The sequence below is a fragment of the Perna viridis genome, chromosome 3 (assembly GCF_037379345.1).
Source record: "Perna viridis isolate PV_CMFRI_1.1 ecotype Kerala chromosome 3, ASM3737934v1, whole genome shotgun sequence".
Lineage (NCBI taxonomy): Eukaryota > Metazoa > Mollusca > Bivalvia > Mytilida > Mytilidae > Perna > Perna viridis.
In genome coordinates this window covers 24,206,677-24,225,579 of record NC_142447.1, presented here as the reverse complement: position 1 = coordinate 24,225,579, position 18,903 = coordinate 24,206,677, and the positions used below count along the sequence as shown (strand labels likewise).

Below are 18,903 nucleotides of genomic sequence, written 5' to 3'. Positions count from 1 at the left end.
TATTTTCAAGAAGTTTCTTTGTTCAGTTATCATTTATTAATGATCAGTGAATAACTAAATCTAGATAGGAAACACGGTGTATGCAAAGTACATTTGTTTTTATAATTTGATATTTCACATATATGTACGACTTTTTATATATCACCTGACTACCTTTAACGTTACACTTAGAACATCTGTATATGCAAACTATTTACAAACTTCCGTCTCTGATCATAAAAAAATTCTATATACATGTATAAGTAAACATACCACGTGATTATGAATGTTTTGTGGCCTTCTCTTTCAAACTTTTTGCAAGATCTTATTTGCGTCGATTCTTTAATGTCAGGTATATAACTAAAACAGGAATGACAGCATTAGTGAATCATTTCAACTCCATGCAAGCATTCAATACTTTAAAACAGCATAAACAATCCTTAGAGGTTGTTCATTCGTAGGGTATTTTACGCTGCTACAACATTGTGAAATCCACGGAATTAAAAAAAACTGTATATGTTAACGCATCACGTATAAATGCATTTATTTTAGGTATTAAATGGTAACAATAGAAAAGTCCGATATTAACACCTCTCAAGAAAGTTGTCCTCACATGCTTTATAAACAGAGATTCCGGAAGATCGAGAATTGCGACCAATCAATATAACGAGAATGGATGTGGTGCATAAGTCAAAGAAAAAATCCTTACCCACCCGCACGTTTAATGTCAGCTCAAGGCACATAGCGGTCTTCAATGAAGGACGAGAAAACCTGAAATAAAGACGACTAATTTCGCTAAATGAAGTTTACACACATTGCTCCATTCTTGTCTGCATATGGTTGTGTTAAATATTTGGTTACATCTGAAAGGTCAATTTTATTTCATATGTTTTATAACAGCTAATTTAACATTTTCGAATCACCGTCAACATACATTTTATGTGCCTCGGTTTGTATTTTCAATTTTTAATCATAACCTCTACTTATTTGTTTTTACTTTTTAAGGTGCTTTATTTGCGACTGCTTTGCTGATGAAGCTGTCTAGTCGAGATTAAGCTTTCGATGTTGTTATTTGTCTGAATGAGGAATAATGCCATATATATTTTTCTTAGAAATTACCTTTGATGGCCGGTAAACTGAATAACGGATAATTCAAGATCTATAAGACTATATGATTGCATTTTAACATTCTATCTTGGAATCGATATAACTATGAATTATATTATGGTAAAAACCAAAATTGATACCATTTATGATACATTTATATCACAAAACCATTTTCTTTACAGAAATTTGGATGTATTTTTTACCGTCTTTGCTCCTTATGATGTCTCCATAGATGGTCTTCTTCCTTTCGTACAACAACCTCTTGAACTTCATCACATTAGAACTAAACTTTATTCTATACATCTCACTCTACTACACTCTCTTTTCAAAACAAGTCTTGACACTCCTGTTTCTGACCCCACCTCATCATTATACAGACTTGTTGCCATCATTTTGGAAATTGGTTTCCACAGAATCTTTAAACCATTCCTTGTGATAAGTCAAGATGACAAAAAAGACGATAATTTCTTCCACTACCGTTTGTCAACAAATGTATGGATGCAATTAATTTGGCTAACATCCTCCATCACAACAAACGTTACCAAGAAAATTCTCCAATATTTTAAAGACAAATCCATAACAAATATTTCATATTCCTATACTTCACCCATTGCATCCAACATTTTCAATTATAAAAGGCCATTGCAGAACAAACATCGAGATTGAGGACTTTAAATGTGGATCCTAAAAAATTCGAAAGATCTTTTGGAGACAATCAGTTCAAGACTTATCTGAATATAATAGCATTAAAACCTACGATTTGTCAACACTGTATACATCTATTCCCCATACTCAATTAAAATCCCGACTTAAAAACATTATACATCGATTTTTTTTTCCAAAAAGATGACACACCTAGATACAAATATATAGTTCTTGGTAGAGATTCCACATACTTTGTACGAAATAATTCCAAATCATCTTCCAAATATACAAAGGGCTGGAATTTTTAATCGACAACACATTTGTCCAGTGTGGTGGACGTGTTTTTCAACAAATGGTCGGCATTCCAATGGGAACAAATAATTGTGCTCCTTTACTTGCTGACCTATTTCTTCACTCTTATGAGGCTGACTTTATAGCTGATTTGATCCGAAAGAAAGAATAGCGTTTGGCTAGATCCTTTAACCTCAGTTTCCGCTATATAGATGACGTTTTGTCATTAAACAATCCTAATTTCGGGAATTTGATACATCGCATCCCAAAAGAACTTGAAATAAACGATACTACAGACACTGTAAGGTCAGTCTCATATCTTGACCTACACTTAGAAATCGATGGAAAAGGAAAACTATTGACCAAACGTTACGACAAACGTGATGACTTTTCATTCAGAATTATCCACTTTCCTTTCATCTGTGGCAACATCCCTTCAGCACCTGTGTATGGAATGTTTATATCACAACTCATACGTTATGTCAGAGCTTGCCGAAACTACGCAGACTTTTTGTATCGCCCTAGAACTCTAACAAATAGGCTTCTTGAACAGGGTTATGTTGTTACAAGATTGAAGTCATCACTACATAAGTTTTATGGTTGACATCATGAACTCGTGGATCGTTATGGTGTATCCATCTGCACTATGAAAACCGATTTTTTCAACGGGTCATAGTTTTCCTTTCCTCGTTTGTCTACCCCGGACTTGACTTTTTATGAGCAAATCGGCGGGTGTTTCTAGAAAAGCAGAGGACACTTATCCTACCGGTGCACTTGGTCCATGCTCCCAGTTTTTAGTGCAGTCCGAGTTGCTCATTTGCTTTTGTTACTTTGTATGTATGATTTTAATTACATTATGTTCTTTGTTGTGTATGTCTGTTTTCCATGTCTGGTCTGTCTCTGGATTGCATTCTTTTGCTATACTCTATAACCTTGGTTCCCTTGAATACTCTTTGACTTCTTGTACCTTTAGTTTGCATGTTTTATATCTTGCTGTAGTTGTAGCAGCTTTTCCAATTTTGTGCAGATTCAGACTTGATTTTGTTACAATAAGGTTGTGGTCAGAACCAACGTCAGCTCCACTATGAACTCTGACATCTAAGATAGATTTTCTGAATCTTCTATTTACAGTCACATGGTCAATTTGGTTGTGATGGTTTCCCCTGAGGTGATGTTCAGGTGTGTTTGTGAATATCTTTATGTTTGAACATAGTTGATGTAATTGCCAGGTTGTTGATTGAACAGAAAGATGTAAAACGTTCACCATTATCATTCCTATCAGATTTCATACCATGGTTACCTACTATTCCATCTTTGCCATCTAACTTGTTGCTAATTTTTGCATTCAGATAGATCCCCTATGATAGAGATGATGTCGTGTTTTGGGGTATTGTTGAAAACTCGTTGTAGTGTTTCATAGAAAATGTCCTATGTTGCATCTTCTGCGTCATTGGTTGGTGCATATACTTGAATAACTGTGGTCTTAATGTATTTTGACCAGAAACGCACAGTTACGATACTATCGATAATTGGTGACCTTTCATATAATGACTGTTTCTTTCGACATGACTATTGCAACTCCATTGCTATGATGATCATCTTGTCTTCCTGAGTAAATGATGGTGTCGCCTGTTTGTCTATCTGCATTCGCTGATTCCAAGAATGTCTAGTTGGTATCTTCTCATTACTTGAGCTGTTTTGCCAGTTGCATACAAAGTTCTTACATTCCATGTACCAACTTTGATGATCTTTTTGGGGTTTGCAAGGGAAACCATCTGCCTGCGTACTTCCTTACGTATTTTGTGCGTAGACGTCATGCATGCATTTCTTTCAACTATAAAATCGTTGTCTGGAGAGTGCTGGATATCTTGACTAATCCCGTGGTTTCTAATTGACTCAATTACAGTTTCCGTAATCAGTTTGCTTTTTATGATGTCGGATGATTAGTCCTACGATCAACCTTTTCTTAGATGATTCCATTTCCCTGGTAACGGGGTCATCTGCCCGGATTTTCTGTCTGAATTTTCTTCCATAGCCTTTGACTCTCCCGAGTCATCTACAAGGCAGTGAAACTATTTAACCCATTAGCTGGGGCAAGGTTGAAGAGTGCTAGGGCATATCTACACACCGGTGGGCATACACACTGCATCTCTGGGGTCCTTGCTACTCGAGATCCTCTTCAAATTTTACCTGAGATGCTAGATCCCAGTTGACGTGCATTGCCACGGGGAGGCATTTGAAGGAGTCTTGTTAGAGTAGAGGCTTTGTACTGGCGGGGGCAAGATTTACGCACTCGACTCTGCCTTTCACCTACAAGTAGGTTAGCAAGCGGCAACCGTAGATCTACAATTTTGATCCCAGTCGCTCTAGACGCATTTCACTACCCTGTGATATAACACCACCAACACATATTTTTTTAACATTGATTATATATTACCGAGCATTTTCATTATTTTTAAAAGCTTCTAGACCCAGAACGCTTAATTATTAAAAAAAACCAACCGTTTACTTTTAAGCAATTGAGCCTTTTGACGGTTTTGTGCATGATGTAGAAAATTGAACTATTTTTTTGAATGAATTTGATACGTTTTCGTTGTACAATAAGTAGAGTCGTATTAAAAAGACTTTTTATGGAAAATCCAAAAATCCCATTTTGAGCAGTTTACACTAGAAATAATTTAAGCTATTTTTTCAAGGGGGAGGGGTACATATCTTACATGTAACTCAATAATCGTTTGCGTACTATTACGTTCATGATACCATTGGAGATCTGATAAATTGGGCTACATGAATATACCTATGTATATTCAGTATACCCTTGGGAACCTCAGGTCCACCAGCAGCGGTATCGACCCATTGAGTAACCTCTAATCAGCAACACTAAAATCAACTATGTAAGAAGATCATAATCACAATATTAGTTGTATACAAGAATTACTCAAAACCAAAACTATCGAGAGACGAAGCCAAATCCATCACCGAGAGGTACTACCATATGTAATGCAAGGAATGAAGCCTCAGTGTTTTACGTATTTTAAAATTTGGAATACTGCATGATTTAATAAATAGGGTAGATAAAATACTATAATTCCTGGTCAGACAATTCTGATTACTGGGTTGGTGAATACCCTCGAGGACTTCAGGTCCACCAGCAGCAATATCGACCCAGCGGTTCTTAAATACAAAACATATCATTTTTATACGTTGTAAATTTCGATAAGTTGTACACGTGTATCAAGGAAAAACCTCTCATCAGCAGCATTAAAATAAAATATGTAGGAATAATAGAGGTAATATGTTCGACAGATATAATTCTTCAAAAAATAATTATTTTAAAGAACAGTAGTAAAATTGATGCATATAATCGAATAAAACCGAAATTTTACCATTCGCCTCGCATTTTGGACCTATGTAGAACGCGCTCACTCATTCCATATGACCCCCCAGAATGTCTAAAATTTCTAATACTATACCAAAACACAAATAAAAGCTTTGTGTACACTAATGGATATTTAGCATATCTTATTCTTGACGCATAACATAACTGTTATGCAAGATTTCAAGAGGGTAGATAAAATATGATATAATACGGGGTCAGGCAAGTCTAATAGCTAACTATCGAAATTATAATTTTCTACCATTATTTACGCAAATCAGTTAAGTTTCCTTTACGCTTTCTAAAATACGGTAGTATGATGTATAATGCAAATTATGTAAAGGATCTGGTAAAATTAGAAAAAAATGCAGTAAAACGGAATATCCAAACTGTACTGCGCAAATGGGGCTTTTAACCGTAACAGCATGTACTTTTTTTCTTTATAAAATTGAAATATTTGACCGGTGATGTTAGTTATTCAATAAAATGCCAATTGTATGAGAAAGACAAATAACAAATTGCAAGTTAATCACAACAATACTATGAAAAACTCTGCAAATAAAATTAAAGTGACAAGGTAATCATAAGTTAAAGATTATTTCGATTTGAGATATATCAATGAAATGAAAAAAATAAATATATTACTTTGGAAATGATAAACTTTTAAACTGATTTCAGATTGCATATCATAGGTAAAAGTAAATAACTGAATAAGGAAGAAACGCTATCAGTTATTGATATTTAATTTCAAGCCTAAGGCTATGGGACGGAAAACCTATGTGAAGTACGAGGGGAATTCAGGGACAGGTAAGGAAGGGTTTGAACCACGTACGATTACTTCCACACACTTGGAATTTGATTGTATGAAAGATAAATAGAAACAATATTTTTTTTAGTTTACAGCTTTTGAACCTGTTTATGTCTGTAAAATTCCACAAAATTATGTTACTCTATTTTTGTAAAGCAAAATGATTAAAAAAGAATACACGAGAATCTGGAATGTTATTTTCCCGTCCGGTAAACGAGGTCACCGTGAATCAATGACGGATATTAATTACGTGGTGGGACCATTAAATAGGTAACCAATTTGCAATCTTATAATGGTGGATTGATTGATTATTGGTGTTTTTTTACGCCCAGGAAGCAATATTTTAGCTATATCCGGGCAATGAACATGCAATGGATGATAAAATGAACATGCAACGATGTTGAAAAGAAAACGGGATGGGCCACAAAGATAAAAAGTATCGACAAATTTTAAATGCTACTACAAATAAGGAGGGGAAATTTCTTGTGGCTGAGCACAAATGTTCCTACTCCTATCATATGCCAATGCAGGGTTGTTTATCGTGTATTGAACATGGCATCTTTCCAAACACATTGCACCACTATGATTTGCATTACTTAATTGACTAGCTTCGCGCTGCTGCAGGCCTATTTTTGAACACTCGGTCCAACCAGGGCCTCAATTAATGGAAAGCGGAAAACAAACCCACAATTGCATTGCATAGTTATCAAAATATGAGATAACAGATAGTATGAATGGTTCGGTGTGATAAGACGCCCGCTTAAGTTGCCAAGTCATTTCCATGTATCAATATTAAAACTAGTGGCATCTCAAACGCAAACTTGCTCCAGAAATAATGACACAAATGCTATAAGATGCAATAAAGTCACGATCCTTGGGTACGTCCATAACACTTAAGCAACCGCACATTAAAAGCGGAATACCTGCTCGTCAAGATGCGATAAATTCCCGATTAAGTTCTCCAAACTGAAATTCCAGATATTTATTTTTGATCTGTATTGTGGTCAAGATCCTTCTTCGTTATTTTACTGTGTTACATGGAAAAAAAACTTTAACTTGGCATTTATTTCTACAAAATATTGTTATTGGAAAAGATATTGTTGCGTTTCCTTTGTTGTCTGGTTTCATAAAAGAATACACGGGCACACGGCAAAAAAAGGTATCATTTTAACGTATGCAGTGAAATCGTACTAACCAGAACTTTTTTTTTGAAGTTTTATCGTACTAGGTTATATGCATTTGTGAACTAAACACCTGTCTAAATCGGAAAAAAACTATACAGTCCGTAAGGTGTTCGATATAAACAGGTTTCATTTTTTTAGCTGAATTATTGTAGTAATCTGTAATTAAATATAGCTTTTTTCGGACAGGCAATGGATTTGTCTGTTTAATTTGTTTTATAACTATTTTAACTGTTTTATTCATGTACGCCTCAAAACGTTGATCTGCATAATTATTGGAACTTAATCATCACATGTTACGGTTTTGTTTATATTTTAGTGTACATAACAAGGTGTTGAAATATTGATTTAAGCTTGAGATAACTTTTCAGATTTTCAGTTTAAGGGAACGAAACGTATTGAATTCCTTTGATTACTTGTTTGAAATATCTTATCTAAAAACGTTTTCACGCCACTTTTCATTTATTCACTGGATGATATTAGTGCAAATAAAATTTTGTGACCTTGTAAGTTTTTGTTTGATTTTATGTATGAAATAATGTTTTTAAACCTGATCATTTGTAGTTTGGTTTGATGGTTTTAACAGCTTTGATGTTATGCTTTCTTTTTCATAGTCATTCTTTGTAGTATCTGGGCTGATATAAACAAAATGCACCCCATTCGTCAACTCAAATATGATTATAAGGTACCGTAATACCTGCCATTTACGAATGAATTCGCCTTCAAATAATAAAGTGAAGCATTTTTTATTGCACTTTTTATACTTCGTTAAGGCAGAAATCTAAAATGTTTGTATTTTGATTTTTCAACATTCGTCTGCCTCAAGAAAGAAGAAAATTCACATTCAAGTATATTGGTCAAACGGTATCACAAATATCGAAATCACATTTTTATTAATTTGTGGTAAATTCTAAGTGCAAAAATCGTCACAAATTGTCAAACGAACCCTACTAGAAATGTCAAAAGAATCAGTTGTGATAGTGGGGTAGAGTACGTATTTTACATGTAAGTGTTGTGGCACCTGATACCATTGAAACATATATATGATTATATTTTTATCGATATTTATTTTTTTATATTTGATGGCCCAAGATGATTAAGAAGCTCGAACAACTGAGGAAGAAAAATATCGATGTTTTAAGCCAGTATGAAACAGATAAGCTTATAGCGAAAAAATATTCTTAAATGGGAAGTTTAAAGGTATCTGAAAATCATCATGAAGTTGATTGATATGAGGATTCACGTGGACCCTCCAAGCCCATGTACTATTATTTTGCGTTTTCAAGGTAGATACGTTGCATTTGTTGTCATGCCTGAGTGTGAGACATCAATTAATAAGAAAACAATGCTTCTATATGCTTAGAGTAATGAATACAGACATTGTAGTTGTTGTTGTATTTGTTGTCTATAGTCACCTGGAAGAAGACCAAAAAAGGAATTCTTATTAACGTAATGTAAAATTTGTCATTTTAGGATAAAAACTGAACTTAATGCTACATTTATAGTGTTACAAATGCTCCAAAGTTAATTTCCTAATGTCGACAGACATGTATATAAATTCTTCATTTCAAGTAGACCAGGGGTCGGCACAACTCCCTCCCAAGAAATGTTCATTGTAAACGTCTTTGAAATTGAAATGACCTCGGGACACTATAGACCAGCAACCCCAAAGATGACTCTTCTCCCAGAAGGTATAGTTTGAAGCCTGGTATTAATGGAATTAAACTCTGCTCGCATGCCAAAATATAATTGCAGTGTTTATTGACTTATTATCATGTTAACTTGTCAGAGAGAGGTTACGAAGGTAACACAGAGGTACGCAATTTTCGTCCTAAATTAAGTTGATCTATTTTCGCATATAATAAGACTAAATGGTAGAGAAAATGCATTCTAAAGCAAGCTTTCTAGTATGAATATGGACGTTTTGCCAACCATAAAACTGGGAAAAAAGTGCTTTATTTTAAAAGACACATATTTGTGTATATTTTAATAATTGATCAGTAAAGAAAAGTCTAAAGCAAATCGAATCAACCATCGTCCCAGTATTACAAATCGGGTAAACATATTCACAATAATAATACTACAGTGTTGATTAATTTCATTAAGGTTATTTACGAGTGAGCACGATGGCACTATATATGTCAGAAATATTACGTCAAGGCTGAACAGTTCTCTACGATAATACACATGAACCGATCACAATGAAATTTAATGTATCAACGCTTATCGAGTATGAATGACAGACTTACCATGATTGAAACTAAATTTATACAATAAACAGTTTGAATAAATCTATACACTCCTTAATTCAAGATATTGGGGAGTTAAACTGAAGGTTGACAAAATTGAATCCTCTTAAAAAACACTAAAAGATAGAAATGACAAGCAAAAGGCAGAAATGGTTACAATAAGAAACGAACAAGATTCAATAAGGAATGCTGTTCAAGATTTACAAAAAGAAGCAATACACAGCTCAATGAATTTAAAATTAATGAGTGACTTCAGGGACGATTTCAAGAAACATCACCAAAATAACGTAAAAGACGTAAAACGAATGAAATCGAAAGTTAGTATAGTTGCGAACGATCTGGATAATCATGCAATAGAAATAAGACAAGAAATCAAATCTGCACTTAGGATGTTAGAGAGGAAAATAAAGAGCTGAAAAGCATAGTGTTTGATCTCCAGTGCAGATCCATGAAGTACAATTTAGTATTTACACGAAGGAGAAAACACTGAAGAACTCATTAGAGAATTTATAAAGAGAAAAGTTAAAGTAAATTAGTTCATCGTGTTCGGCAACGTCTATCACTTTCGATAAGGTGCACAACCTGGTAAAAAAGGACGCCCAAGACCGATAGTGGCAAAGTTTTTTTTTACCACAGAGATAAACAAAACGTCATATTGGGGTGAATCAACAATATCCTGATGTGGTGGAACAAGATAGGAAAATATTTTCCTCATTATGAAGGAGAAGAGAGAACAGGGCTACAGAGTCAAGCTAGTCCGAGACAGCCAGTATGTTGATGAGGATGACGATGATATGAAAGTACAGAAAGGTCCATCAAACACTCGCTCTTTCTCGAACTCAACACCAGAGAACGGTGGACTATCAAACGGCATCGGATGCACACACCCACGAACAAGTAGGACTCCCAAAGGGACAGCAAACATAATAGTTATTGTAGATATTTTAATAACATTTATTGACTCCCAAAGGGACAACAAAAAAAAGTGAATGTAGATATTTTAATAAAATTTATTGTATTTGTAATGGTTGCAATGTACAATTGAAAATATTACCACTGAATTGTTGTGATGTTAAACGAAAAATGAAATATCCAGAATTTATAGATTAAGTAAAACATTTATGATTTTATTTGTTCAACTGGGTGCAAAATTGATGATTTAGACGTAATTGATATCCCGGGGTACTCATTCTAAACGAAAAAAAAAGAAAGTAGTAATTCTAGAGTAAAATCAGGTGGTATACCGTTTGGGCATAAATTCAATATGACAAATATATTCACCAATTAGAGACTAACAGTATACTTGTTTCATGGTACAAAATTTCTATGAATATATGTAAACATCAGAGGATATTTTTATTGAAAATATATATGTACCCCCTGTACTCAATGCATAAGGTTAATAATACTTTTGATGAACTAAAAGAAGAATTCTTGAAACTATCAGTTAATTAAAAATACATACTTTTAAATGGTGATGCAAAGGTAGAACCGCAAATGATTCTGATTTATTTTTAGAAATTGACCAAAATAGAAGGTGTCCATGTTGTAATGATGTTAACTATGTTGCACACTTTAGCAATTAGATATTTCATATTTTCTAACAAAATTTTATTACCAGAAATTGCTTCTTTGTTATATCAAAAGTAGGTCATATGACATACACTCAACAAGTAAAGCAGACACTGTTTTGTCCTTATCTGATACACTGACTTTGTTCTTGTGTGAGAAAACAGATATTACAACCCACAACACAGACAAAAAACGTATAACCAAACCGAGTAATAGTTTTGAACTCCGAGACCTCTAGTTGTCTCTCTAGCCTATTGTGTAATGTCATGGGGAGGGGGATTGTGTCATCCTATTTTCTAATCCGAACATTGTGCCCTACAGCAGGGATATATTAATCAAAATCGTCATTTAAAAAGTGCTTCCGTCGTAACTATGACCTGTTTAACTGATATATAGTATCTTCAATTTGTCATATTTGTTCTTTCCTTTTTAGAAAATTGTACATTCAACTACCAACTTTTTACTCTCCTTCAGCAAGTTAGTTAATACAAATGGTTTGGTTTTGCTGGTTTTCCATTGGCTTTTCAAATTTGTTTTGTACTATTTGTTCTCCTGGTGTTGTCTTTATGGTATTCCTTGTGTTATTTGATGCAACTATTTTCTAAATATATTTAATGTAAATTTGATTGAAAAAGAATTTCAGAAATCAAATCATTGGAATTGAATAGATATGCTTAGCTTATGACCGTTTGAAAAGAATTTAAAAAGAGAAGCGCGCTTCGTTCCTGTGCATCAATTCAAAATTCCCATCTACCTATAGTACTTCGTGGTCTGGGGTTATTATTTAACATATTGTGTTGAGAAATTACATATACATACTTAAATTAATGACATGCTAAGTCGCACTTGCTTTTGCCGCGTAATGTAGTACTGGTATTGTTCGTAATAATGATGGTTTCTTTCAAGCAGAAATGTTGCAAGACTGTGGTTACACAAAAAGAGAAAAAAATACAGGGTGTAATAAAATATAAAAAAAATCAATAAAAAGAAACAACCCAAGCTGTTTCAAGTATCAAAAATTGTATTTAAGCATGGAATTCAGTAAAATAAAAGACAAAGATATATCACTTTTGGTATCCATAAGGCTTGTTGTCATGATAGATACGCCATGCATACCTTTTCTTGATATTTGTATAAACGTGTTTTTAATTTACATAACTTTGCTTTTGGTATGAATAATATACTTGTTTCATTTAACATATGTTTGTATTGATTTTCAACTGTAGACGGATGTATCTAATGTTTGTTATTACACAAAACTCGGTTTATACACGAATTGATAATAAAGAAGACTTTATTACTTAGCGAATCTGTTCATACATTCTTTTGCCATTAAAAATATCCATTGAAAATCATGTTATATATATCATATAGTGTTATTCATAGGTAAAACTTCAGTTCACGTAATGAACTATGAAGATGAGTAGTATCTATGTACTTGGAGATACACAAAATTGTAGTCTGTACAAACATGATATGAACAACATTATGCGAGGTGTCGTTGCTGCAGCTAAAACTACTGGTAATTATGTAACTTATGTTAACTTGCTTATTCTACTTCTGTTTACATTTACCAAACCCTAAAACACCAAACATTTTCTTGATATCTCCAGTACGTTTCAATGGTTGTACAGCCTCTGTAAACCATAAACCATAACCTGTTAAAACTGAGCCCAAAGATGTTTGACATGGATCATATTTATGTACTATGTTCAGACAATAACCTTGTAAAAAACATTTCAAATATGTTTACGAAATTATTACCGGGTGTCAAAACGTGCTCAACATCGTGTTTAAGTGAAATTCAGATAGTTAATCATGAACGTGTTTTATTTTGGTTATCAAAAGGTTGTTATTTATTAAGGAGAAAAATACTATGCTTATTTTTATTCCTAAGGTTCAACAATAGTCTGTTCTACAGACGATGGAATTTCAGAATTTTTAAAGGATGCTACAGAAGATCAAGATTTTAATATCGTTGTGGAGGTATATTATCAATAACATATATTCCGGTAAATTCTGGCAAGCAATTGACATTGATGGCAAAATATGTCTATTCACCTAAAACAAACGGAGATAATATTACTAAACAACAAGCAAATTGTCTGTGAATCTTCTGTAAAAGAGTAATCAAGGAAACCAAGGCTATAGCGGTAATTCAAAGAATGTAATCCAGGGATAAAGACTAGACGTGGAAAACAGACATACACAACAAAGAACATAAAGTAACTAAAATCATATATACAAAGTAACAAAAGCAAATGAGCAACTCGGACTGCACTAAAAACTGGGAGTATGGCCCAGGTGCACCGGTAGGCTCATAAAAAGTCAAGTCCGGGGTAGACATACGAGGAAAGGTAAACCATGACTTGTCTAATAAATCAGTTTTCATGGTGCTGATGGATACACCATAACGATCCGCAAGTTCATGATGACGACCATAAAACTTCTGTAGTGATGACTTCAATCTTGTAGCAACATAACCCTGTTCAAGAAGCCTATTTGTTAGAGTTCTAGCGCGATACAAAAAGTCTGCGTTGTTTTGGCAAGCTCTGGCATAACGTATGAGTTGTGATATGAACACTCCAGACGCAGGTGCTGAAGGGATGAATAAGCCTTAAAAATAATCCTTCTGTTTTTAAACCAAATGACTGTAATTATAAATCATTTCCGCTCTGCGAAATAAAAATACATATTACTTTAAATTGGCGATGAACCAATGTAATTTGGTATGTAATGCAGGTTTTCAATATCATTTCTTTAGTATTTGATTCTTTTACCTTTCAGGAAAGCTACAGTCAATCTTCAAAACATCAAAAAATTTATACAGCACAATTCATAATATGACTTAAATAATTAAATACTTTTTTTTATTCATTTCCTGAATAGAACATTTTAATAAATACTTTCAGTACATAACAGTCACCTTTGTAATTTGGGGACATTTTCAACAATTATTTTCATGTGTGCAAAAGAAAAAAAAATACAAATGTAATTAAGATAATAATTTATCAGATTTGCATTGACAAGTATATATGAAAGGTCGTTTTATCATGAGCTTCCTGATTATAGTTAAAACCAGCTAATAAATATGTAATTCATAAAACAAAGGATAAGACAACTTGTGCTTTTTTTAAAACTAGCATGTTTTATATATTTTGGAAGATACCAGAGGCCCCCAATGATCAGCAAGGAAGAGTTGAAGGCGTCTTACTAGACAGAAAAGGTATTGTAAAGTCTTCTACGTATAACTCTTCTGTTGAGTTGCTTAAAAAACAAGAACAAAACAAAAACAAAAAAGAACAAAAACATAGCTTAATTGAACAATATTTATAACATTTTAGACTATATGTTTAGTTGACAGTCATTTCTTATCCTACCGGTACACCTGGTCCATGCTCCCAGTTTTTAGTGGAGTCCGAATTGCTCATTTACTTTTATTACTTTGTATGTCTGGTTTCCATGTCTGGTCTTTGTCCTTGGATTACATTCTTTTGATTGCCGCTATAACCTTGGTTCCCTTGATTACTCTTTGGTTACTTTGTGTTCTTTGTTGTGTATGTTTGTTTTCCATGTCTGGTCTTTGTCCCTGGATTACATTCTTTTGATTACCGCTATAACCTTGGTTCCCTTGATTACTCTTTAGTTACTTTATGTTCTTTGTTGTGTATGTCTGTTTTCCATGTCTGGTCTTTGTCCCTGGATTACATTCTTTTGATTACCGCTATAACCTTGGTTCCCTTGATTACTCTTTAGTTACTTTATGTTCTTTGTTGTGTATGTCTGTTTTCCATGTCTGGTCTTTGTCCTTGGATTACATTCTTTTGATTACCGCTATAACCTTGGTTCCCTTGACTACACTTCCACCTGTCTGAGTGATAATGTATTGGCTACATAACCAAATAAGTAACAAAATCAAATGAAACTTACAACATCTTGTCGAAGTAATTGTATTCTATAATGTTTTAGAGAGTAATTTATTTACTTCTTCTTTAAAATTCAATGTAAGTGTTGATTAATAAATTCGATACGAAAGTTTACAATATTTAAATGAAAGGCAAAGTTCCATGCCACAAATGTGGAAAAAATCAGGATATGCATAGTATTGTTATTTGAATAAAGTATAAACAAAACCTGTGCTCGTACACATTTTTTTTATTTATGTACAAAATTGTCATTGGAAAGATGGCAGGCAGTTCTTCAGGTTATGATATTAATTTTATTTAGATATGTTTAGCTCTTTTAACATAAACACGACTAATTACAGTGGTCTTTTGAATTTCTTTTATAATTTTCCGTTTATTAAAGAAAAAACGAAGTTGATAGTAGGTGTTACGCACATGTCTGAAATTTCAAACTGATATTTCCGTTCGTTTTCAGATATATCTGCAACGTGTGTTGTTTTTGGAGGGAAGTTGGAGTTAGTACAATCTATTTTAGATGTAGCAGAAGTAGTAGAAAATATTCGATTTATTATAGTCGATGGGTCCGGCAAGGCTGCAGATTTCATCACACATGGATGCAATTTGAAATCACTTTCGAGGTAATATTTTGTTAATCTAATAAGATATTTGTTATTCTTTAAATCAAAGATGAAATAAATCAATGCAACAACAGACGAAATATAGTAAAGATGAATAATGTGATGAATATAGGACAAGACTGTTGACAGATTTCAGCAGTAGTATAAAAAGTGTTTTTTCTTGGATCTTCACCATGAATTAGTGCTGATCTACTGGATATATTTTTGTTTCAACCAACTGACGTCTCGTTGTAGTAATGAAAAAAAATACAAATAAAACTTGACACCAAACACAGACTTTGATGCTATTGAATATACTAAGATGATGATTAGTTGTAATTGTATACTTGAAGCAAAAAGCTTGTGAAAATTCTCTATACCCTATTTGGAATGCAATTATAATTTTAGATTATTTCATCGGTTATGATTTTTTATGTAATTTAAAATGAAGCCCATTTGTATTTGTTGCGTATGATGTTTACATACAGCTAACGAAGAAAAATTAACTAGAAATAATGTGATCAATCTCTTTAAAAAAAAGCCTCGTTTCAAATGGAATTTGGATGTTAAATATTTAACCCTTTTATTCATTTATCTACTTATCTTAACTTCCTTTACACTTCCACAAATATCCGTTGTGCAGTTTAGGAGTCGACAGACAGACAGACAGACAGACAGAGTGATTCTCATATACCAAAACTGTGTTTGTTAGGGCATCATAATATAACTTAATATTCAAATTTATTTTATTATTTGATTAGTAACCTGGACATGAAATACAATTGTGTCATTTATGTGTTGTTTTCAAGTAACACGTAAGGTGCTGAGTGTCTTTTTGTAAGTAACTAAACACCATAATCTTTTTCAAAGGCAAATGCTTTTCAGATGCGACAAAATTTAAAACATCGCGGACATAGTTTTTGTCATAGCTTAACTTATGATACAAATATATGATCAAAATTTGATACCACATCCGAACTGAAATCTCTTAAAAATATCAAGCGTTAATAAAGAGCCATTTTGCATGATGTATTGTGATTTAAGATGGACAATTGTATTTAAAGAAACACAATTTTACATAATTTTTGTGAACGTTGAAAGTGTTATCGAATACATTTAACTTTATTTCTACTTAAATAATATACCTATTTATTTTATAACAATTTTGCTCATGCAGTTAATTAAGATTTATCAGTCAATATAGATATGTATATAGTTTCCATATTGCATTTTGAAATGATTTTAAGCACTTGCAAAAAAGTAAGCACATATACAAGTATTTAAACTAATATTAACTCATGAGCAATCACTTTCCCGTTCTACATATCACACCTTTAATAGTAAATCCTGTACAATACTATATAATTCTACCGTAATATGATTATGATAGTACTAAATTCAATTATTATGGTTAATATTAATTCTAATTTCAGAAGAGTGTGCAAATTTAATCCAAATTTTCTATTTTTGTTAAAGCGACCATTTAAATGAATTAATAAATAATAACAAGGAAACAGGATATGGACTTCATTTTGATGATATAGAAAGCACTGTTTTGAATGGATATCTTCAGAAATGCACATCGTTTTCACAAAAGGTACCCTAAATATGTATATTTATCCACAAAATGATCGTGTAATATTCAGATGTTTTCAATTTACAGATACCAATTATATAACGATATTACAAATTTCGCTATGCCTTCCGCGTGTTCATGAAGTAGTAATCTCTCATTAGCAGCATTATAACCATATAAAAATAAAAGGAATATAAAAAGAAGTCAAAACACAATTTTCGAAATAGAAAGCCAAATCAAATGACGGGAAAGTCTACAATGCAATCACAAAAACGAGCTTAGCCAAAAAAGAGTGAAATAGACCCATTGATTCATTAATACAAAATTATAAAAACCACAAATTTCTTTATTCTTTATGCTATAGAAGATTATAGACGATCAACCAAAGAACTCGATTTATTGCACACTTCACTCTTATTTAATATCGCAAGTTGCGGTTTTTATCTTTTTTTTATATCACATAATATAATTTAACATATAAATTGTAAACAATGAAAAGTGTATCGTAGGCTGTAATTGTACATTATTAATGGTGCACAGAATGTTCAGACCCATCAAAAAACAAAATGGAAAAAAAAAGAAATGCAAAGACCTGAAATTGGCAAAAATATATAGTAAAATCGTTTCTAATCACCATGGTCTTATACAAATGCCAATACGCGTTTAAAAATCAGACACGGTTTATACATAACAAAACACTCAATAAGCAGTGGTGGAATGATTCATTGTCTTAAATAATTTTCAAGATTCTTGTGAATTTTTTTTAGATATTTATTCATGACATTTAATCTTAATTAGGTTTTTTGAAGAGCTTGAATGATTTCACCCAAATGTGAATTGTTTTCAATGGTCCTGTTTTTAACCAGTGTCGGAAAGCTTTATTACTGTTTTTGACTAGAACCGGAATATACTCACTTGAAATATGACGGATGTCGTATGCGGAAGAGTACATGCTTACCCTTACGGGAGTTCAAATTGTTTGTTAGTTTTATTGTGTGACGTCTTGTTTCTTTATGTCTTTTGATGTAAGCTATTCTATTCGGTTCGCTTCATTTAATTTATATTTGTAGTTTTTTTTCTTGTTTTCACGTTCAGGTCATGTACATGGATTTTGACGTATTTGAATAACCCCATTGTTGACGCTTTGATATTTTATGGCGATATTAAGATGGAAACAATTACTATTTTTAATTCTGAAGAAAGAATAATCCAACAATTGCTATATTTCTGGTCTGAAATTTATGGAAATCAAAATATTTAGGCTTTTTTAAGTGTCTACCCCGGACTTGACTTTTTATGAGTAACTCGGCGGGTGTTTCTAGAGGACGCTTACCCTACCGGTGCACCTGGTCTATGCTCCCAGTTTTTAGTGGAGTCCGAGTTGCTCATTTACTTTTGTTACTTTGTATGTATGATTTTAGTTACTTGTGTTCTTTGTTGTGTATGTCTGTTTTCCATGTCTGGTCTTTGTCCCTGGATTACATTCTTTTGATTACCGCTATAACCTTGGTTCCCTTGATTACTCTTTGATAGTATAGATGTTCGTGTGATATTTCTCCCTTTTTGTTCATGTTTCAAGACTTCGTTTATCAACTCT

General features: G+C 32.9%; 1 protein-coding gene and 1 long non-coding RNA gene across 2 annotated transcripts in view; both read left to right on the top strand.

Annotated features, from left to right (window-relative positions):
- LOC148621540 (transient receptor potential cation channel subfamily M member-like 2) overlaps positions 1 to 18,903 on the top strand; it is a 60,364-nt gene that overhangs the window by 31,191 nt on the left and 10,270 nt on the right. Inside the window, exons 22-25 of the mRNA XM_088576038.1 lie at positions 13,106 to 13,194; positions 14,374 to 14,434; positions 15,589 to 15,751; positions 17,207 to 17,327. Coding sequence (XP_088432164.1) covers positions 13,106 to 13,194; positions 14,374 to 14,434; positions 15,589 to 15,751; positions 17,207 to 17,327 — 434 coding nt within the window. The remainder of the gene's footprint in view (positions 1 to 13,105; positions 13,195 to 14,373; positions 14,435 to 15,588; positions 15,752 to 17,206; positions 17,328 to 18,903) is intronic.
- LOC148621541 (uncharacterized) lies at positions 6,157 to 10,689 on the top strand. Its single transcript, XR_015921203.1, has 2 exons — positions 6,157 to 6,205; positions 9,494 to 10,689. It is a non-coding gene; the product is annotated as an uncharacterized LOC148621541 (long non-coding RNA).